This window comes from Nyctereutes procyonoides, unplaced genomic scaffold (assembly GCF_905146905.1).
Source record: "Nyctereutes procyonoides isolate TBG_1078 unplaced genomic scaffold, NYPRO_anot_genome, whole genome shotgun sequence".
NCBI lineage: Eukaryota > Metazoa > Chordata > Mammalia > Carnivora > Canidae > Nyctereutes > Nyctereutes procyonoides.
In genome coordinates, this window is record NW_026575131.1 from 6,182,313 (window position 1) to 6,206,957 (window position 24,645).

At 36.6% G+C, this 24,645-nt stretch overlaps 1 protein-coding gene across 7 annotated transcripts in view; it reads right to left on the bottom strand.

The window, feature by feature from the left end:
- PPARG (peroxisome proliferator activated receptor gamma) overlaps window positions 1-24,645 on the bottom strand; it is a 131,288-nt gene that overhangs the window by 50,500 nt on the left and 56,143 nt on the right. For 6 of the 7 annotated variants that reach the window (XM_055343632.1, XM_055343636.1, XM_055343635.1 and 3 more), the window contains one exon: window positions 2-229. In XM_055343632.1, coding sequence (XP_055199607.1) covers window positions 2-221 — 220 coding nt within the window. In that variant the 5' untranslated portion in view covers window positions 222-229. Of the gene's footprint in view, window position 1; window positions 230-22,741; window positions 22,945-24,645 lie in introns of those variants that run through there. The other variant, XM_055343630.1, reaches the window with a different exon arrangement.

Below are 24,645 nucleotides of genomic sequence, written 5' to 3' on the forward strand. Positions count from 1 at the left end.
CTTTGATACTCTTGGAGCTTCAGATCATACTTATAATCTGCAACCATCGGGTCCGCTCTTGAGAATGGAATGTCTTCATAGTGTGGAGTGGAAATGCTGGAGAAATCCACAGTGGTGAATGGCTTGATGTCAAAAGAATGGGAGTGGTCATCCATTACGGACAGATCCACTGAACTGATTCCAAAGTTGGTGGGCCAGAATGGCATCTCTGTGTCAACCATGGTAGTTTCTGAAAAGGAAAAAAGAACAGCTATGGAGTTAGTTCTGGAGAGCAGAGCAATCTTCTATAGATACACAGGAAAGGGACTGACAGGGTCTTCAGTGCCATGATCTCATCTGGTTATCACGATGAGTGATCACCTTCTGAGTCCTGTCCAGGTTGTTTTCCTAAAGGAAGGAAGCCACCCTTACCTGGATATTCCAGCAGAGAACCCTATAATAGTATTGACGTAGTCAGTGTACCCACAGGAATATCCTACAAACAGCCTTGCTCTTATTATCTCTCTTTTTTTTTAATTTTTTAAAATTTATTTATTTATGATAGAGAGAGAGAGAGAGAGAGAGAGAGAGAGAGAGAGAGAGAGAGGCAGAGACATATGCAGAGGGAGAAGCAGGCTCCATGCACCGGGAGCCCGATATGGGATTCGATCCCTGGTCTCCAGGATCGCGCCCTGAGCCAAAGGCAGGCGCCAAACCGCTGCGCCACCCAGGGATCCCGCTCTTATTATCTCTTAAAGAAGATCATCAAATCAAGTCTATTCACGATTTTTAGAGCACAGAGTTCTGGAGCGATTTTACTTTCTTGAAATTAGAGATCTTAAATATTTTTCTCTTTAGGATAAAAATTTTGCTCCTCCATTTGTGTTTTGTGCGACAGAAATTTGGCACATTAAATTTAGGTAAAAATTTATTCTTTAACTGTATTAAAAGGGAAGATCCCTCTATGAAAACTTACTCAAATACTTCTTTTCTGTGCCTATAGTTTTCCTTAAAGAAGAGAACGTGTCTTCCATATTGAGAACGAAAAGGTTAGAGATACGTGGAAACATATCTGATTATAAATGAGAGAATGTCTAAATGACAGTCTAGCCCAGCATTAATTTTAAGCCACTCTCAACCCCAAACCACAACAAAACAAAAATAGAAACAAGGAAACATATAAAGACAAAGGTTAAAACACTTATATGGATTCTAATGCCACAAAATAACTCGTTTCATGTACTGCCTGCTTAGGATGATACATGCCATGTGTATTTTTCAAAATATGATTTGTGGTGACAGTAGGTGAAATAAAACCCTGAGAGATTTTAGTTCCAACTATTTAATGTGGGCTTGTGAGTCACCAGAGTATGTGGACTTTAAGCCCTATGCGCTAGGAACCCATGTGGGTACTTACTGATGTGGATATTCAGACATGTGAATCCATACGGTACCTCATGGGTCCTTGGTTCTCCTGAAACCAGTTCACTATTCAACGGGGTACCAAAAAAGCAGCCACTGAGTATTTTAAATGGTAACTCTTTGGTCAAAAACACCAGTGAACAAAAAAAAAAAAAAAAAAAAAAAAAAAAAGCCCACCAGTGAAGAGCTGTGTGATTTTGTGACTGCTGACTCGAGAAGCTCCTGAAATCATAGGCTTATGTCTCCTATTTCCAGTCATTTCCCTATCGCCTACCAATGGGCTTGGCTCACAGGAGGTGCTCATATTAAATACCAAATGAACTGACGAGGTGGTCGTGAAAGTTTAGCAGAACAGGCAGGAAGAGGGGGAAGCAAACTAGTACAAACTGAAGTACCTTTCACACACCAGACACGTTCTGTTTCTTACTCCATGTAACCCAAGATCTTATCCCCACTTTATAATAAGCCAGGACCGAGAAGTAGAGTGAACACAGTAGTAGTAGTAGTAGTAGTAGTAGTAGTAGTAGAAGTAGGACACACTTGCCCTGTGTCCAATAGCTGGTAAGAGGAGATAAACTCAAGATTGACCCAGGACCCTATTTATTCTGTATATATTCTCTTTATCCTGTCATTGATGAAAAGAGTTTATGGAGGAAGGGCTACTCTCCTAAGGGTATTTGTCAGTGGGCCTCTTGTTTTTTCCCAGCAAGCAGAGAGCTAAGGAATTTATTCTCAAAGGCATGAGGTTAAAAGTTTCAGTTGTGGTCTTCATAAGGAAAACAAAGTGCCTTGAAAACACGAATAAGGAGACTGTCCTATGAATGTGCTTCAGGGGTTCTAAGAGGACTCATTAAGGCACTGTTTGGGTTCATATATCTGAATATCTACACAAATAAGCACCCAAACAACCTTAAGTTATCTGAGTCACAGTATAAACACGACACACAAGAAGAGGAATGTGTGTGTACTGGTGATAGCTTAAAGGTCATGCTGGGTCTCAATGACACCCAGAAAAACATCTGTGCTCTTAATGACAAGGCACCCATCAAACTGTGTCCTTCGTTTCACAATTCATCTAAACCTGACTAACCCAGGTCACTCCACTTACTCTGCCCATCTCCTCAGCATGCTTATTTTACATTTCTCTATCTACTTTGCTTGGTATAAATTACCTTCATATCAAAATATACCTCTTTTGTCTTTATTGTAATATCCACAAGAGTGGGTTTATCAACTGTTTCTCATTATATCTGTTGCAAAGTTCATCTGCAAACAAAATAAAGGTTGCCCGAGTTAAAGGTAGTGTATAAGCCTCTGTATGAATACTGGGAAATGAAAATAAGGATGCAAAAAATATCTGTGTTGCAAGAAAAATTGGTTGCTCATCATTTTGCTGGTTTAATTTTGTTTTGTTTCACTTTTAATATATAAATTTAATGATTCCCTGTCAATGAAAGCCATGCTTCTTAACACCAGAGTCATACCTTGAGGGGTCATTTACTTTACTAAAAAGTTTTGGGGAAAATTTTAATGTTAAAATAGCCGTTTGTGTGTAAACGAACAGAATAAATAATTCACATGATTTTAAAGATATAACATGGAACTCCCTAAAAAATTGGTACTGTAGTATATTTCAGGGCCAAAAGAATGCTGTTTTTTAAAAATAGACTTTATTTTCATTTATTTATTTATTTTTAAAGAATTCATTAAAAAAATAATCTCTATACCCAATGTGGGGCTCAAACTTACAACCCTCGAGATCAAGAGTCACATGCTCTACTTACTGATCTACTCAGGTGTCCCTAGACTTTATTTTTATTTTTTTAAAGTAGGCTCCATGCCCAACATGGAGCCCAACATGGGACTTGAACACATAACAAGTGGGGCTTGATCTTGAGATCAAGACCTGCTGAGATCAAAAGTTGGACGCTAACCACCTGAGCCACCCAGGCAGACTTTATTTTTAAAAGTAGTTTTAGATTTGCTTAAAAGTTTAGTAGAAAGTTGAGCTCCTATAGGCCCTTTTTCCCCTCCTCCCTGTCTCTGACCCCTGAAACACATACAATTTCCCTATTATTAACACTTGCAATTTCCTTATTATTAACACTTGCATCAGCCCGTTAAGCTTGTTACAAAACTGATAAAGCATTATTGATATGTTGTTATTATTATCCACAGTTTGAATTCTGGTTCATTCTTTGTGTTGTACATTCCATGGTTTTGACAAATGCAGGTCATGTATCCACCATTACAGAATCATATGGAATAGCTTCACCACACCAAATATCCTGTGTTCCAACTATTTATCCCTCCCTTTTCCCCCACAGAATGCTATGTTTTTGCTGTCTTCTTCTTTTAAGGGCATATTAGTTGAAAAGCAGGAGAAACCCTGACCTTCATATATCATATATATAAATGAAATGCCTTACCATGGCATTCAAGATCCTCCCTGATACAGCCCTAACTTACTTTTTCAGTCTTATTTTCTGCTAGTGATTGCAGATCCCACTCCCATTCTTGGCACACCTTGTGTTTAGGCATATCATACTATTTCCCAGGTTAAACATGCTCTGCATTTTCTAGTCTGCTCATCTTTGTTCATGCCAAGGCTGCTCTAGCTTCTTCCCATTCCTCATTGCTACATGTCATAATCCCTCTGTCTTTCCTACAGTGGGAAATCCCACAGTATCCAAATGCTTTCTCCAGGAAACCTTCCATGAAGTCTCCAACTTAAAAAGATACTCTCCATTCTTTGTGTTCTGCATAGCTCTCTGTACCTCTCTTTTAATTCTGATATAATTATTTGGATAAATATATCAGATTTCAAGTTCTAAATGGATGGTGTCTTATTATTCTGTTTTTCCTTTAGTCCTTATGCACGGCTGTTGTTTACTAAATGTTTGCCAACTGAATAACCATTTGTTTCTATGTGAAAATGAAAAAAAAAATAGGGGCACCTGGCTGGCTCAGTTGGTGAAGTGTGCAAATCTTGATCTTGGGGCTGTGAGTTCAAGCCCCACAAAGGGTGTAGAGATTACTTAAAAAGTAAATAAAAATTAAAACAGTGGTGCGTGGTGGCTCAGCCGATTAAGTGCCAGACTCTTGGTTTGGCTCGGGTCATGATCTCAGGGTCATGGGATCAAGCCCTGCACTGGCTCTGTGCTAGGCATGGAGCCTGCTCAAGATTCTCTCTTCTCTCCCTCTGCCTCTCCCCTGCACCCATGCTTGCTCTCTCTCTCTCTCTAAAAATAAATAAATCTTTAAAAAATTAAAATAGAAAAAGAAAATTTACAGTAAAATGTTTACAAAAATAAAAGGAGAAAAATGATGATACTTTCTCAATGGTTTAGTTTGGCTAAAACTTAACACTTCCCTAGAAAAGATGATAATCTTCAATGCTTTAAATGAAATATAATTTAAACTGTAACTCTTCCGTTCAACAAGGTATATACAGTATATTCACTTTTGCTCTTGATAATTTTAGGAGCAAGATTAGGGCTCTGTAAAGTATTCCCCCCCCCCCCCACACAGAAAAGACAATGTCAGAAAGAAAAAAACACTTGCCTCTTCATCTCTAAGAAAATATATTACTCAAATACACATTTTCCTTTCCCCCTTTCCCTTCTCTCTGTCCTTTTTATTCTGGGACATCCTGACCTAAAAAACATTACTCCATAGACCATAGTCACTGAAAAGCACAGTGGTTCCCTAGACATTATATTTTATTTTGACTTAGAGATGGGTCCAAGGAGCTTGCTTCTAATTTTGACTCTAGAAAACATAAGCTACTGTTTCTGCCAAGCTGTAAGTCGAGTAGGTGTTTTTTGTTACTCCATGCAATTACCCATGAAAGAAAAATGATCAAAATATTTGCATGAACAACTGTCCTTCTGAGGGATAAGTAACAGTATCTTAACTTTTCAGCTGGGTGACAGGAGAGTTTTGTATCAGGGTGTATCTATCAATCTTACAACCTTAAGTGTGTTTCAAGCAAAAGTCTTTAGGCAGACACTGTGAGCAAGGACATGAATTTGTGTCATTTATCTTAGACCTTCAAACTTGGCTTTACACTCTATTACAGTCAACGAGCAGACTTTGCATAATACTCCAAAGTACAGTGTATTTCAAAGAAAAATATAACCAATATCATGCCCAAATCAAGAACCTCTCTAACTGGAAAGGCATCATTATTTGGGAATATAGAAGTGAGCCAGAAAAGATGGCAATGTATAAAATCAAGCATCAGAACTATGTGGTTTACCTTTGGGGTTTTTATGCTGCTCCTTAAGAAAAGGGAAAGTTCTATTAGAATTTCTGGGGAAATGCTGCATCTCCTTACTACAATATCAGCTAATTACATTAGCTATGAGGTAGATACACTCAAAATTCTCCTTAGAGAACTAGAAACTGAGGCACAGACATGGAAGTAGGTAACGTGCCTAAGAACACACAGTTACTAAAGAGTAGAGCTGGTTTGTGAACCCAGATGGTCAAAAAAGTCTATAGCCTACACACTTAACTTTTTAAACTTTTTTTTCTTAACTTTCTAAACTGGTTAAAAAAACAAATCTCTTCCTGATCTTCCAGTTCTAAACTTTTTTTTTTTTTTTTTTTTTTTTTACAGATTTTATTTACTTACTTGACAGAGAGAGCGACCACAAGCAGGAGGAATGGCAGACGGAGAGGCAGAAGCAGACTCCCTCCTGAGCAAGGACCCTGATACCGGGCTTCATCTCAGGACCCTGGGATCATGACCTGAGCTGAAGGCAGACACTTAACCCACTGAGCCACCAAGAACACCCCTTCTAGTTCTGTCCTAAACAACAATTGATTTAAACAAGCCTTCAATGTAAACCTAGGATGTGCCAAGTATAGGAAGTTGGGAATTTACTAAAAAGACTGAGTAATTGTCAAATAGAAGCTTCTTTGGAGAAAGGTGTTAAGGTGTACAAGAGCAGGTGGCAGAAAAAAGCCTTTCATGGATTCTCTTAAATTTAGTAGCTTTGTTGCAAGTCACCCTAAAGAAACACTTAATCGCTGATTTTTTTCATTCTCTTCTAATTTGTTTCAATTTAACATCATAGTACTCATCAATATGGTTCCAGCTTATTTATCTAGTCCTTCCTATTGATTCATGCATACCATTTTGTAGTGTAAATTGACCCTGTGAATTTTCTAATTGAAGTCCTCTCCCATGATGATAGCTGATATCCAGAGAGAAAAATCATCTTGAAATATCAGAATGAAAAAGGCCTTTTTGAGATACTATAAATCCCTCATTTGACAGATGAAGAAAATAAGAGAATGATTTGCCCATGAACACACAGTTAGGAGCTAACCAAATGAGAATCCAGGTTTACTGTTTCCAATCCTAGCATTTTCTGCACTCTGAAAATGGGACTTTTAACGTATGCCAGTTTTCACAGATCTAGGTTTTTGGAGGTCTTAAGCTATAGGAATGACATCAAATTTATGAAAGAAAGAAGTCTCATGCAAGTACCTATTTATTGGATGGCAAATTAGAATAAAATCACCTGTAACAGAATTTGTTTCTAACAAAAATTAATAAAATCTGAATTCATCAAAAGGTTTAAGGAATAGTCTAATAAAGTGAGCACAGATCAGTCCAAATTTTTACATAATAAATACAGGCATACATATCTTATTTATCTTTTTTGTGGATTGTCATTCTGAACATTAACACTGAAGATAAATGAGCCAGTTATGTCAGATGCATTGGGTTTGAATCTTGGCCTATTGCTTGCCAGTTTTGTAATCTCTTTATACCTAATTAACCCATCTGTAAAATAATATTGCCTATCTCATAGAGGTGTTGTGAATATTAAATTAGATAATATATATAAAGCATCTAACATAGGGCCAGACACTTAGTAAGTTCTTAATAAACGTTAATTATGGGCAGTAGTTAGTGATTCTTATACATATCAGTAACCAGAGTAGTAGACTCATGTAAAAGGTGGGCTCAAAGCCTCCAATGCTACCACTAGGGGACAGGAAGAGGAAGAAACAGCAGCAAAGTCCTATTGTTCAAACAGGACTACGCCTTCAACAGATGTCCTGTTTTAAAGATCTCTGGAAAAGGAGTCCACAGCTTCTCTTGGTTATTCATTCCAATGCTTAATTGCTCTTTTGTCCAGGAAAGTCTAGGTCTTATCTGGCTTTTCTCCAACTGTGTTATACATATGTTAATAATGTTCCTTTTAAAATAATTTAAAAAATTTTGTAAGCAAATAAATTTATGAAATGCTAGGTCAAGCAAGGTTAAATGCAGAACTTCTTAAGGCTCATATGCTAATAATTCATGAGAATGTACAAAGGAGAGGAAGGCACAGTGTGCAACATTTGCAGATTTTCACATTTGGCGGAATAGTTTGGGAAGTGATGGTCTAACCTATGTTAGAGTTTGTAACTTTCCCCCTCATTTTCTGAAACATATATAGCTACCATCTTCTACATATTTGCCCACTACCACTTGCACTTGAAAAGTGTGAAGCTGTCCCTCAGGTTTTCTTTTAGAGTGACCAAGGGCAAGGATTTACATTGGTTAAAACAACAGGACCCAAGAAAGAAATGATTTCTTAAACCACACAGAAAGGGACCACTATAAAGACTAACATTCTTGGGCACCTGGATGGCTCAGTGGTTGAGTGTCTGCCTTTGGCTCAGGTCATGATCCTGGAGTCCTGGGATCAAGTCCCGCATTGGGCTTCCTGCATGGAACCTGCTTCTCCCTCTGCTTATGTCTCTGCCTCTGTGTCTCTGTGTCTCTCAGGAATAAATGAATAAGATCTTAAAAAAAAAAAGACTAACACTCTTTTTATAAAGACCATGCTAAAAGCCTCCAGCCCTGGGTAGGGAGTGGTGGAGAGAGGAGAAAGCTTATATAAAGGATCAGAACCAGAATGACAATGAATTCCTCAACAGTAACACTGAAAGCCAGAAAATCAACAGAGCAAGGTCTTCAAAATTCAAAGAAAAAATTATTTCCAACTTGCAATTTCAGATTCAACCAAACAAACCTTCACTCAAGTGTAAGAGTAGAAAGACCTTTTCAGAAATATAGGACCTCAAAAAAAAAAAGTTACCCCCCAGGTACTCCGAGAGTTCCACACCAGAACGAAAGGAAAATATGGGATCCACAAAACAAAGGACCTAAGTACAGTAGGGGTGGAAGGAAGACCCATAACAACAGATCCCAAATAGCCTGGAGAGAATGGAACAGGAAAGTGAAGAAGGCCATGTGAGATCACCCAAGAAATCAAAATGCCTGATGTATATGACCACCTACTGTCAGAGAGTTTGAGAAAGAACTAGTAAAAGTTCTGGAAAAGGAACAATAAAAATGAACAATTTCTAAGTAAAAAAAGATATTAACTTCAGAAAAATAAACAGCTATTCAGGATCAGAAACAGAATTGTAGTATACTGCCTGGCACAATTTCAAAGCTAATATGATGTAAACACACACAACTGATTTTACTTAAAATTAAAAATACATCATGAAGATGGGGGGAAGGAGAAGTGCGTGTTTTGGGAAAAGGGGGTGTTGTGGTGAAGAGCTAACTTCTCTTCCACTGTAGGAAGTCAGTGGGGAATGAATATGTATTTATTTAAAATAGCAGCATTCACATGTCATCTTAAAGACACAGAGGTAAATTCCAGGAGAAATATTTAAAAGAATTAAAGATGACTGTGTCTGAGGAATAGGAACTGTTCTTCATGAAAAGCTTTATTCTGACTTTCAAAACTACGTACAAGTATTACTTTCATAAAAGTAAAAACTAAGCTAAAAAATCTCTTATTTTTTTTTAGAAGATTTTATTTATTTATTCATGAGAGACACAGAGACAGAGAGGCAGAGGCAGAGGCAGAGGGAGGAGCAGGCTCTTTGTGGGGAATCCAATGCAGGACTCAATCCCAGGACCCCGGGATCATGGCCTGAGCTGAAGGCAGACACTCAACCACTGAGCCACCCAGGCGACCCTAAGCTAAATATCTTTTAATTACAGTGTCTTTCCATGATTTCACTAAACAAAGGAAGTAAATATATTCCTTGCATGTTTCTCAGTCCTCCTAAAAGGAACTATAATGGAAAAGTAGAGAAAATTTCAATGTAGTTTCAAGAAAAATAAAGAAAAATCAGAAAATATTTTTGATACTTGATCAATAGTTGACTGTCCTTTTGGCTCAAGTATTTAAAAAATTCCGTCAATTCATTTCTTTTCCTTCACTGGTATCAAGTATTTTGATCAGTAAAGCAGGAAAAACCTGGATCACATTAGCACAAGTACAACTTAATAAAAGATAACAATTTTGAAGTACTTACATGACAGGCACACTACCTTAAAATCATAACATATGTAATTTATAATTTATCAATGCATATATGTGTAGTTTATACACATAAACATACATATAATTTATATCTTTGAATAGTCCTATGGGTTATACACAATCATTATCACTACCCAATGGATTGAAAACGTTAGACAGGAAGGGGTTAAGTGCACGAAGCAGCTCATTCAGTTAAGCATCTGACTCTTGATTTCAGCTCAGGTCATGATCTCAGGGTCCTGGGGTTGAGCCCCACGATGAGCCCCACATTGGGCTCTGTGCTCAGCACAGAGACTGTTTGTCCCTCTCCCTCCCCCTCTGCTACTCCCCTTACTCACACTCTCTCAAATAAATAAAATACTAAAAAACAAAAAAAGAGGTTAAGTGCTTTACCTGATGTCACACAGGTAATAGGTAGTGGGATATGAGTCCTGTGTGGTTTCTCAGAATAGAGAACTTCTTACTTTGGACACCATGAATTAAGAAAGGGATTAGAAATGGATTCTTTGCTATGTCATTTGTTTCTTCAATGTGAAAAAATACGTTTTCATCCTGTTATCTACTTAGACTATATTAAGACCCAAATCTAATGCTTCTATGGCTTGGTTCTCCATTGATACTCCCACTGATAACTCTGGCAGATGCTGAAGCATTCCAATATGTAACCATATATGTACTTTTCTTTATAATGAGCCAGAAGGTCTTGTAACAAATTTTCAAATTCAGATCAACAAAGGGCCTATCATCAGCTTTTAGAGAAGGCCATGTGCACTTACGTTTTTCAAGAGATCATTTTCTCTTACATGGGTCACATCTTGTTTAGATAGCTTGCTTAATCCAGTCCTGAGGTGTCAGGAGACAGGAAAGATTACAGGATCATGCCTTCATCCACAGTCATCACTTCCTCTGCTTCCTGAGTTGGAGATTCATGTCCTCTTTTTCACCGTGGTCAAACTAACTCAAGCTTGGTTCTTTTGCTAAAATTGCCTTCATGTGTTTCTAACGGGAGGCTTACTAGTAACTGAATCAACACTAAACCTGAATCTGTTGAGTGGTGAGTTACTCTGGTTTAATTGAAATCCCTACTTTACCAAGTATTGACTAGCAGCAAGTGCAGCATGATGTGGAGGTCATAAGAAAGAAACTGGAATGTTCTCCCTGGCTAGCTCCCCTGCACAGTTTGGTTTTGGCTTTGCAGAGAGAGGGTGATGAGAATGGAAGACAGGAGCCTCAGTGGAAAGGAAAAAAATTAAGGGAATGGTCCAGGAGTCTGTAACTATTTGGAAAGGAGGGGCCACCAAAGATCTGCTGGAGTACTGTTTCTCTTTGCTTTATCCACCTCTCAAACATTGTCAAGGGCCCTCTTGCAACCAGGAAAAGATAAGAGTGGTAGTGGTTTTAAATAATGCTTTACTACTGAAGTACCTCAAATAGCTTGAAATCATCACCAATGGAAAGGCATTGTCTTATTCAGAATTGTTTAGTCTGGCAAAATGGTGTGATACACTATGCTTCTGTGTACTCTTGTTTTTAATTTACTGTGCCAAGCACTCTTAATGAGAAGACAATGGTCTGAAGCTAAACAAACATGAGAACAAAAGTGTCAAAACAGATGTAGCCAGATTGCCATTGGTTATGGGCTGATCTGCAGATTTTCACTAGGTATCCTATGTATTATCTCAAAAAATATTATAATGTGATATTAAAATATCCATAAACTTTTTTTCATGTCTAAATAGTCCTTCTGAGCTATTATAGCATTATCAAAAATATTTTACACAAAAACATTTGACACAATTCAAAACATTCATGATTTTTAAAAATCTCTAGGAAGAAAAGGGAACTGATAAAACAATAATCTGATAAAGCATATCCATAAACAAACAAACAAAAAACTAAAGTAGCCATCATACTTGATGGTGAAATATTTAAAGCTTTCCTTTGAGATCAGGAATGAGATAAGCATACCATCTATCATTACTTCTATTCAACAGTGTACTAGAAATCCTATTGAATGTAATAGGGAAGAAAAAAATAAGGATTAGAAAAGAAAAAATAAAACTAATGACACGTTTATATATATATATTTATAAGCATTACAGTTAATAAGAGAATTTAGCAAAGTTGTTGGATATAAGGTCAACCACTATTAAAAATGAACTGTATTTTTATTAGCCAGCAACAAATAGAAAATGACATTTTAAAATGATTTTTACGATAGTATGAAAAACATCAAATACCTAGCACGGAAATTTAGCAAAATATGTGTAAGACTGCTGTAATGAAGACTCAAAAATATTATTTAAGAAAAAGCATCTAAATAAATGAAGAGATACACCATGTTCATGGACTAGAATATTCAATATTGTAAAGTTGTCAATTTGCTCTATATTTATCTATAATTCAGAAAAATTCCAATAAAAATACTAGCATTTTTGTGTGGAGAGTTAAATACTGAGTCTAAAATGTATATGGAAATTCACAGGCCAGGAATAGCCAAGGCAATCTTGAAGAGAAAAATAGCACTGGAAGATTTTACTACCAGATATTAAACCCAATTATAAAACTACAGTAATTAAGACAATATATCAATTAGTGCAAAGAGAAAAATAGACCAATGCAACAGGAGAGCAAGTCAAGAATCAATCCCACATATATATAGTCACCTGGTTTATGGCCAAAATGTCACTGCAGTGTAATGGGGAAAGGATCACCTTGTCAATAAATGAAGTGGGTCAACTAGATATCCATATGGAAAAAAGTGAATCAACCTCTACCTTAAAACATATACAAGAATCAGTTTCATACAGACTACAGATCTAAATGTGAAATATGAAACAAAATATTTTTTAAAATAAAAACTAGAATAACACTTCATCAACTTTGGAGTAGGCAAAGATTTCTTTGGCAGGATATAAAAAGCACTGATTATAAAAGAAAAATTAGATAACTTGGATGATATTTAAGATTTAAACTGATTATTAAGTAAATGAAAAAGTAACACACAGTGGGGGAGAGGATATCTGCAATACAGGTATTTGACAAAGCATGCTTTATTTTTATTATTATTTTTTTAACAAAGTATGCTGCAGAACTTATATCTAAAGTACCCAATATAAAAATGGGCAAAAGACTTGAACAGGCAGTTCATGAAAAAAGAATAGTCAAATGGGTAATAAATATTTTTTTAAGTGCTTAACTTTTTAGTTATCAGAGAAAGGGAAATAAAAATTACAGTGTGATACCACCATAAGCCCACCAGCATGGCTAAAATGAAAAAGAAAATGTCAAGTACCGGAAACGCTGTGGACTAAGTGGAACACTCAGACACTGCTGGGAGGAGTATACATGGTACAGCTGTGTTCAAAACTAACTGGTAGTACCTCTTAAAGCTGAACACATCCTATGGCTCACATACACATCTAACAGAAATGTGAACCCCTGTTCACTGAAAGACCTATATGAGAGTGTTCCTAGGTGTTCTATTTGCAATAATGAAAAATGCCTGATTGCCCATCAATAGGGACAGATAAATACATTGTGATATATTCACATAATGAAATACAGTGACAAGAATGAAGAGTAAATGTGATTAACAAATAGTGAGCAAAAGTCCACATACAAAAGAGTAAACAGTGTATCATTCTACTCATATAAAACCCCCAAACAGGCAAACTAATGGGTTAGAAATTAGAACGGTCAGAGGGCTGCTGGAAGGCTGGTATTGTTTTGTTTCCTTATCTCAGTGCGAATTACACTTTTGTTCATTTGTGAAAATGATTTACAGACTTTTGCCTATGCATTCTGTACTTCAATAAAAAGCTTCAACAGGAGAGATGGGTCCTGGGAGTGGGAGTGGACAGAAGGAAATATGCAGATCAACCACATAAGCCAAAAAAACAAACAAACAAAAAAAAAACCCCCAAAAACCTTTCATTTGTGTTAAAAAGATTGTTACGGAATTTCTAGGGTATTTATTTAAGAATTTTTCTATTCAGAAGTTACAAAATAGTATTAAAATTAGTCTCAATAAACTACTTTCTAACTGACTTCATTGTGTAATAAAGGCTCAATACATAGTCAGTTAAGGTCCTCAGGTCAGAGTAAACAGGGAAGGTAAAAATTTAGAGAGAGTACATTTTATCCTAAGGAGTATTGAAAGTTATGTTTTTGCTTTATATCTGCCTGGCTTATATGTAAGGCATATTCTGCTTTACAATCTGCAAAGCAGATTGTACAATCTACAATCTTTACAATTCTGTATTTTTTTTTTTTTAATGCAGGAAATCTTTTCCCAAATACTAATGCTTACATCAGGAATCCTATGTTTGCAAAGTTAACATGTTTGGATCAGTTGAGTTGTCTCTGGAAACATTCTATTTAAATTTAAATATTTAAATTCTATTCTATTAAATTTAAATTCTATTTAAATGAAATAAAGTCAGTGGCTTAAATCCAAGCTACCAAATCTATGGTAATTATTTAACTCCTCTTTGTATCAACAATCTATTTCATAAACTTTTTTTTCTTAAAAGAGTTATCATATTTTACTATAGCTTTCCTCTTCCAAAGCCCCTCCTTGTTTTACTTTTCTTTTCCTTTCTCAGTATCTTAATATCAGTACATGCTCAATCAGTAATATAAAACTCAAACCATCTCAAATCAAGATAACCAATTACCTAATACTATGTGCAAGGTATTTTTCAGGCTTCACAAGAAATACATTATATAATGCAGTTATTGACCTTGAGAAGCTTACCAAGGTGAAAGACGTTTATAGAGCAGCATAGAAACCAAACTAGTGATAGAGACATTAAGTGCTCTAGAAATGTAGTAGAAAAAGACAACATGTTCTGAAATAATCCAGGATAACTTCATAGTAGAGATGGGTTTTGAATTCTGAGAACCCTGTGGGATGATTAGGATTTGGATTATTATTATTATTTAATTTTTATTTATTTATGATAGTCACACAGAGAAAGAGAGAGAGGCAGAGACATAGGCAGAGGGAGAAGCAGGCTCCATGCACCGGGAGCCCGATGTGGGATTCGATCCCGGGTCTCCAGGATCGCGCCCTGGGCCAAAGGCAGGTGCTAAACCGCTGCGCCACCCAGGGATCCCGGATTTGGATTATTATTGATAAATATATTCCAAGGAAAAGATATTTGTTTCTACTATCCAGCATGTATCTTATATTTTCTGAGTTTGATTAGGCCTAAATGACTATGATATCAAAATGATTAAATTTTGTGTTAGGACATATGCTTGCAAATTGGACTGATTTCTTAGTCAACTAGGTCAACTGTTTGGGTCAACTATTTCTATCTTGTAACTGGCTAGAGATGTGGTTATATCAGTGCCAAAGAGATTTCTTTGTAAATGGCAGAGATTTCTATGTAAATCTGACCACACTTATATCAAACTGACACATTTGGCTCTTATTTTAGACAATTAAGCAAACTTTCCCAGTCTATATAATAGGTCTAAAATCAAAAATAAACTAAAATCAGAGTTTTAGGAAGTGTAAGACAACAGTAATGTCATATCCAACAATCTTACATTAAAAATATTCATCTGGTAATGCAAAGCCAAAAAAATAAGAATAATTAAAAAAAATAAGAATAATGAATGTTTTACTTTTTCCAAAAGAAGTGACTTAATTCAAAGAAGGTGAAAAAAACAAAAACAAAGAACAAAGAAGTTAGGTGAGCCATGGGGTTCATGTGTCTAGAACCTGTGAAGAATATTAGAACTGCTGTTCTGCTCCTGAGTTTTGCTACTGGCACTTTGCCAAAACAAGAAACTGAACCTGGGTTTCTTTTTTCTGCAACTGCGATTAATAATATGTATCTATCAGATAATATCTAAATATTCTGGAGAAAAAAAGCTAAGGAAACGATTGTAAGCAAGTAAGAAGTAAGTAAAAGACTTAATTAACTATAGTAATGGAAAACTTTTGATAGCATGGATAATGAAAATCTGCATTATCCCAAAGTTGTAACTTCCATTTTAGGGGTGAGAAGACAAAACTAATGTTTTTTGGACACATATTACACACCAGGCACTGTGCTAAGTCCAATATCATGATTGGATACTGGTTACTTAATCAAATAAGTTGCTTTTCTTAGCACTGCTAGAAAATAAGTCTCCTAAAAGTTCAAATGAATACTGGAAGTATGAAAAGGTAGGCAGACTTGCAAAAGAAGTCAGGCATTTGAATAACTCACGAACTGTGATATTCAAATTAACATTCAAATAATATTCAACTAATGATAATTCAAATCAATGGAGGGATATGATGCAAATAACTGCTTAACAAGTAATTCAAAATATATTTGTACCTGGTTTTAGCATATATAATGTTGGGTTTTATTTCCAAGGTTGTTAGTTTCCTTTATTTTTTGGGGGGGGGGTGGAGTTTGAATATATTTCTTTTTTTTAATAAATTTATTTTTTATTGGTGTTCAATTTGCCAACATATAGAATAACACCCAGTGCTCATCCTGGCAAGTGGTTTGTTTATATCAGCATGGGTTTTACAATAATATGTTAGCATGTACACTAAACTTTTGTTTTTCCTTATCTAACATATTCTAGTGCCTCACTTCAGGAGCTGGCAAGGTACAGCAGCAGATCAGCTTGGTATTAATAAGTCAACAATAAGAGTTTATTACATACCTATTATATGTTAGATACTTGTGGAATAAAGAAGAGAATAAAACACGGTCTTATCCTCAATTACTATGTAATTTGAATTAGGGGAATATATAAAACAGAAAATACCATCAGACAGTCTCTAAGTAAGGGCTAAATAGTGTGATATAGACCAATACAAAAGAGAGGATTTTATTTTTTCATTTTAACAAGTATTAATGATCCTGGTCGTTTACCAAACATGTCCTAGGCATTTGGGACATACCAGTCAGTGACCAAACTAGACAAAGCCCCCTATGTCTTTATGGGGTTCATATGCTAGTGTGAGAAAGTGGACAATAAACAATAAATACAATAAATGAGTAAATGATACAGTACGTTAAAGGATGATGAATACTTTAGAAAAAAGAATATGAAGCAGGGGGAGGCAAAGGGCAGTGAGGAGGGCAGATAATTCAACAACAGAGGGGTAGAGGCAGTCCTTACTACAAGTGAGATCTTAGCCAAGATTAGAAAGAGCTGATGAGAAGATGTCAGAGGATGAGGGCTCAAGGAAGGAACAAGAACGAGAGCAAATGCACTAAGGCAGGAGCATGCCTGGAATGTGGAAAGAACAGCGAGGAGGCCAATGTGGCTGGAGCTGATTGAGGAAAGGACAGACAGGTTGACCAGGGTCGGGTGGGGGTCTGGGGCATACTGGGCTTTTATCCTAAGTGAAGTGAGGAGTTGCAGTTGGGTTGTAAACTGAGTGACGGATCTGACTTACATTTTAACATAATCCCTCTGCATCATGGGCTGAGACTAAGCAGTTGGGAGGTGAGGGTAGAGGCAGGACAACCCGTCAGAGTGGGATAGCAATGCAGGCAAGAGATAATGGCTTGGATTAGAGTGCTGGCAGTGGAATGGGGAGAGGAGATATATTCTGAACATATCTTCAGTGTAGAGTAGCAATTAATAGTAATGTATTAAGAGGAGGTTTCATGGCACAGAGGTTACTTGAACCTGACCTTGAAGGATAGGATAGGGAGGATTTGAAAAGGTTGAAGAATTAGGAAAGGCATTCCAGGATGTAGTAGGCTTGGAGGCAAGAGTGAGTCTGGCTTATTCTTGGGACAATGTGATTAGTCCAAGTAAAGCAAGGCAGACTAATCACTGGAGTGTGGAGAGAAATAAAATACACAAAGTGGAAACAGATTATACAGAGCTTTGAAAGCTAGGCAGAGGTGTTTAGACATCACAGTGTTCAGTATGGTGCACTACTTCACATATTAGAAGGCTGATAGGCTTTGAGGACCACTTATCTCGAAGATTACACTGGATGGCTGAAAGTTCCTCACTTAGAAAGTCAGCTAAAAGGCTGTACAGGAATCCCAGCATGAGGTAATAAAGGATGATACACATGTAGATAATTAACAGTTGACTGTTTTAAATTTACTTTATAATGCAAACCATTCACCACTTGTGGGAACTTCAATCTTGGGTTGGCAAATCTCTTACCTGATAAAAATTACATGGGTCTAAAAAACTGTGTACTCCAATAGCCACACGATCTTAATTCTGAGGTTACTGGGGTTGGATAGCAGCTGCTATCAGCTGCATATGTAATTCCTGTGTCTCTAAATTAGTTACAGGTTCAAACGGTATCTACAAAAAAAGAGTAATCTAGTAGAGGTTTACAGAAACTTAGTTCCATTTAATTGAGTCTGATTCACTATCACATATATTTTTGCAAATATTCCACACTAGTAGATGGATATGAGGCATTTACTGGAAAACTTTTTTACACCTAATTGAAGGGTGTCCAAATGAAGCTAAAATAACAGAACCCATGTCAGTTCTGTTGACCTAACACAATGAAGAAACTGACTCTGCTAAGATTTCCTCTGGTGCAAAGAACATGTACTTTATAAGGAGCTATGATGATTTTAGAGTTTCCTAAGGGTTACCTTATTCAAGCTATAGGTGAGCATGTTGACAAAGATAGTGACCTATGACAAACTCTGACAGAGCCACAAAAGTAGTTTCCATCTGATGTTCCATGTTTGACACTGTGATGGACAGTTTTCACTTATTTTTTCAAAAGATTTTATTTATTTATTCATGAGAGACAGAGAGAGAGAGAGAGAGAGAGAGAGAGAGAGGCAGAGACACAGGCAGAGGGAGAAGCAGGCTCCATGCAGGGAGTCTGATGAGGGACTCAATCCTGGAACTCCAGGATCATGGCCTGAGCTGAAGGCAGATGCTCAACTGCTGAGCCACCCAGGCGCCCCGATGAATAGTTTAAATGGCTAGCTGCTGTCAGCTCTTAAGACAAGTTGTATTCCTTAGGGATGCCAGGGGAAAATTTAAAAAAAAAAATTAATACTGTTTTTTCTTATAAGCATCTAATATACGTGATATTTGTTTTTAGTGTTTCCTAAAATTCATAATTTGGGGGGAAGCACAAGAGAAATGACAGTTTTGGGAAACATGGGAAATTCTCAGAGTCTAGAACTCTACCAAATCTACTAAGTCCTGCTGATCATAAAAGAGATATGAACAGTTAAATCAGAGAAATAAATGATAAAATAGAGCCATGCTAAAGAAAAATATTAATATGGACAAGAGTAAAATCCTAGAAAAAAGTCCAGAATTATTATTAATGTGAGACTATGAAATTCAGAGCTGTGTCAATGACCAAAATCTTCATCATAAAGAATATTATAATCTAAGATAGTTTTTCAATGTCTTAGAGAAGAAACCATGTAATTGTTGCTTTCATTTAGGGCCAAAGAATGATTTCAACTTTTGGAAATTCAATCTTTTTTGAAACAAATGTTTAACAAAAGGGGAGGTAATTCCCCCATTAAGAAAAAAACAGACAAGGGGACGCCTGGGCTCAGCGTGGCTGAGCGGTTAAGCATCTGCCTTCAGCTCAGGGAGTGATCCTGGAGTTCCAGGATCGAGTCCCGGGATCAAGTGCCAGGATTGAGTTCTGGGATCAAGTTCTGCATCAGGCTCCCTGCATGGAGCCTGCTTCTCCCTCTACTTGTGTCTCTGCCTCTCTCTGTGTCTCTCATGAATAAATAAATAAAATCTTTCAAAAAATCAGACAGAAAGATACTTTCTCCAAATATGATTATTTCCTCATCAAAACATTCATAGGAGCATATGCAGAAGCCCCATCTCACTCAAAAAGTGCCACTTATTTTGATGCACAAAGAATTCTGCACCTTTCCTGCCATATATTCTCTTTAAAATGTTTCCAATTTAGGACAGTATATGTCTTCTTTTCCATCCATAAGTAATTAATATTAGAAGATCAAAACAATACAGTCTATATAGGACTTCAGATGTGCTTTCGCAAATATTGTGTCATTTAATCCTTGCAATAACCCTGTATATCTGTTATTATATGTGGAAACAGAGGGAAGAGAGGATAAATGACTTATTCAGATTTACGTGGAACGTACATGGCCAAAACAAGACTGTTAAGTTACATTCCTTGATACTACACGGGTCCCTTAAAACCTCTAGAAAGATGAAAACTTTGGTCAATTATTTAAATGCTTCCAAATATATAGTTGCCTGGAGTTACAGAGACACAGTTTAAGTATCCCTCAATAAAAATGGCGGGCAATCACTCACTCACTCCTATCTCTGGAGAGGCGCTTGTTTCAAAGGATTGTCTATTGCAGCATTTATCATGTCTCCAAGGCATATTTCCATTGCTCAATCAGCTCCAAAGGACAAGCATGTCATCATCTTTCAATGCTCTGGTGCAACACTTTAAAATTATAGAATTCACACAGGACTAAGTCTGGCACTAAAAGCAGGAGGCATATTCAGCTTCAGTTTGTGGAAGCTTCCCTTCAGTCTTGCCAATTTTTACTAGTGGAAATGGTTTCAGAGCCAGAATGGGGTTACTTCGGGTTACTTGAGAAGCTCATGATGAAAATAGGGGAATAAGATAAAGGCAGGAGGTCACTGTGATAATGGAGCCCAGGAAAAAGCACAGAAGTCCTCTTTGGGCATAGTGGCTACATAAATTTTTGAATCTCATGAATATGACCAATATGGCTTGGACATCTGGATCATTCACACTCAACAAGCCACTTTTACTTCAAAGTAGCACCGAGCTACTTGCAACAACCCCCAATCCCACCTTGTCTATAGTAAAGAAGAAGGAGCACCTAAATTAATTATTGTATTAAAGCCAAATACCTAAACTCTACAGTGTTTCATCTCTGATGGGCTCAAAGAGCAAATGATGATTATGTATAATTTCTTTTTTTAAAGATTTTATTTATTTATTTGACAGAGAGAGAGAACAAGCAGGGGGAGCAGCAGAGGGAGAGGAAGAAGCAGGCTCCCCACTGAGCAGGAAACCCGAGGTGGGGCTCCATCCCAGGACCCTGGGACCATGACCTGAGCCAAAGACAGACACTTAACTGAATGAGCCACTCAGGCCCCCCTATATGTCTAAATGCAATTGAAGTTAACAATCATAGGTGTTTGGCCTTTAGGAATAACATTTTCAACAGAAAAACAACATGAATAAGAAGTAATCAGAGACCATATAAACCAAAGTTAAATAATTGGCACAATATGTCATTTCTTAATTGCTATTAATTTTGTTCTGTACTAATTAAGAAGAAAAGTACTGAGTTATTCTTTTGGAGGGGATTTGAGACTCAAAACAATTAGGCCCTGGGCAAATCCAAGACATAAATATATAGAGATCAGTACAGAATGAAAACTAACTGGAATCACATAACTATCTCTTACCATAAACAGTATTTTTCCTCAGTTAACCTAAAATATTTATTGCACTACATTCTGAACACATTTTTTGCAAACAGACAAAATTACCAAATTTTGACTCAAGGACTATTTCACATCTGTCCTGATATCAGCAGGCTAAATTAATAACTGGAGAAAGATAGCAATAATTTCTATGGCTTTTAGAAACAAAGAATGACATATTTTTATATAATATAATGAAACCAAACTCATATTTAAGAGGCTCAGGTGACAGATATATACATTGAATCAAATCACCCTAAGAGAATGAAATAGTATTTCAGGAAATACTTTTTCTTAATTTTTAAACAGCCAAGTGTTTAAGCAAAAAACAAGTGATTAGTTTGTTCAAACTTCAGGCTTCCAGAAAAACTAACACATTGAAATGTAAAGCCATTCATTTCAACAATGAAGTGACTTAACTGTAACACTTCAGCACTTATTTTATAAAACACAAATCACACTAGTTAACACAATCTATTTTTACATAGTATCTATGAGAAAAAATAACTAGAAATACAGAAATAAATATGAAACAGTACAAAACAGAAGAAGCTGTGCTAAGAAACTCCAGTAGAAGGAGCTGTAGAAATGAAGAACTTATATTTTGCAATGGTCAAGGAAGGAATTTCGAAAAATGAGGTATCTGCTTGAATCTTATATATTTGAGTGCAAGTAATAGGTAATCATTTACTTAGTATGCAATAGGCATTTAGGGATGTTATTTTCTTTGTGTGTAAAATGAAATGCTTGGAATAGACATTCTCCGAGGCCCCACAATCTATTCTATAATGCATTAGGCACCATGCTAGGTATCCTAAGAAATCTAAAGAAGATTATAAGCTGGTTTTACACTCAGTGTACACTTCTCTGGAAAGATAACATGTACAAATATCTAGATTCAAAGTAGAACAAAAACATGTTGAGAGAGCTTTAAGAGGAATAAAAATGCTGTGGGAGGGATAAAAGCCGCCTGAGAGATATGTACCATAAGACTATAAAACGGGAAAAGGGACACTCCCCCCACCCCAGGTATTCTAAAAAGACCTTAAGTATATTTAGGAAAATATATAGGGACACCTGGGTGGCTCAGCAATTGAACATCTGCCTTTCTCTCAGGGCATGATCCCGGAGTCCTGGGATCAAGTCCCACATCAGGCTCCCCACAGGGAGCCTGCTTCTCCCTCTGCCTGTGTCTCTGCCTCTCTCTCTGTGTCTCTCATGAATAAATAAATTATTTTTTAAAAAGGAAAATATATAAAACTAGAAAATAAAAATGAATAGGATCTTTAAAAATATAAACATACCTTTAATGCTTAAAATTCAGGAAATGGGAGCTATGCATAGAGATAAATATGGATTAGTTCAGGTTTCTTTTTCAAAGCTCTGATGCTTAGAAGTGAACACAAACACAGCAAAGTAGACATTAAAATAGTGGCCTAGACACATCTCATACTAGAATGTAACTTGGAAAACAAACGACAAGAGCAATTTTACCATTCTATAAATGCCCAAAGTAACCCAAGAGCCGTATCTGGAATTGACTTTACCTTGTGAAGTGCTTGCAGACAGTGTATCAGCAAAGGAGTCGCTTTCTGGGTCAATGAGAGAATCTCCCAGAGTTTCACCCATAACAGCATGGAAGAGGGATTTTCTGTAATTCACACTGATATTTTGTCTATTTCTTGCAAAAGACCAATCCATTAAGAGAAAAAGACTTGCAGTAGTAGAACTTGTGAACACAACCAATGAGTTAAGACATCAGTTTCCAAATATTTGGGAGAGGTGGGAATAAATCCACAAAGGACTAGGCCTGAATTGGCTGGTACTGTCCTGTTAGAGAGCCAGCTGTGACAAATGTTGTGTCATGATGTTGCTCACTGCTTTGGCAAGACTTGGTACATTACAAGGAAAACATTGCCACACTGTCTCGCCAGTGACCCACATGTTCTGTGTCTTGTGAGGGGTGTGAGTTGTACAGTATTTAGAGCTATCGGAGCAAAGAGATTGTTCAATTTTCAATTGTTTCTTAAACTTTACATCTCTGGGTTATGAAGTACCAGATAAACTTACTTCAACAACATTTTTTTCTAGCTGCCCATCCCTGGTTGAATCTCTAAACTGTTATTATCTGAAGAAAACTATTTAATTCAAACATGTACTTGTATTTTAAAGTTTGGCATCAGCATGCTGCTGAAATGTTATTTTCTGAGGCATTTGTCAACTTTAGAAAGGCCAAAATGATACTAACAAATTCTATAAAATTAAGTAGTTGAGAAATATAGTTTAGATGTCGTGTATCAGGGTTTGCTTTTTTAGTCACTTGATTATTAAGTTTATCCATCACTAGGCAAAGGCAGTATTGCTGTACCCATGTCTGAACATAGCAGATGTTTAAATGATAAATGCCATGTCATAATGAAAAAAAGTGGAGTTCTCTCTGAGAAGAATAATGTATTAGCCAAAAAAAAAAAAAATTGACTCACACTGATAGGTTGGCGAGGAACTGTGGTCAGTTTTGTAATCAGGAGAAAGCTGGCTTCTTGCTCAAGTCCTTTGCCCTTTTTGGCAAGGAGAAACACAAGCCGTGCCAAACTTCAGCATGGAAGCAGGTCCCCACTTGTCACATAAGTGGCCTGATAGAATTGCAGTGACTTGTGGATGTAATAAAGATGCCCCCACTTAGGGTGATATACCAGATGGCAATAATTCCCTTCGACTTAACCCAGTATTCTCCAAGTGGAATAAGTCTATCTATTTAATCTACATTGAGTAGCTAACAGGTCATTCTGCAGGGGAACTAGCAAAAGTTTCCCTGTTAATCACACAGCAACAGCCTGGTGGGGAAAATGCTCACAGGGTCTCAACAGCACAGAATAAAGTGGAGAACTGGGCATTGATATTGCTTAAAAACCTTTGAAAACCAAGAAACTTTTACTAAGGTAGTTCAAGTTAAAGCAAGCTCCTTGACAGTCCAAATGACTGAGGTAATTATAGGTGTGTAGAACTAGGTTATTCAGCTTGAATTGTCAATAAAGGAGTTTCTCCTTCCCTCTCAATGCTGAGAAATTTCCTTGTATTACAGACACAATAATAATATTTAAAAGTGTGACTAGTCCAACATTTTTGGTTCAATATACGATAGATAAAAATCAATTGTAGAAGTCAAGGATAATTTCCTTCTTGTTAGTAAAACAGAACAAAAATTTAAACCCCATTCTGCTACAGATACTCTTCCTCGATGTCCTAAGATGTGCTTGAGTTTGGAAAGCAAATTTTAGTTTTCTTCTTAGGAAATGGCAGTTTCTCACTCGATTCCCTATCCTCTCTCCAATCTTGTACTCAGATCCCAATGTCTCTCCAATTAAAAAAAAAAGTTTATTAAAATTTTAAAATTATGCCAGAGTTATAAAAAGGATAAAACAGGCAGAAGGATATCATCTTAGAGTGAAAC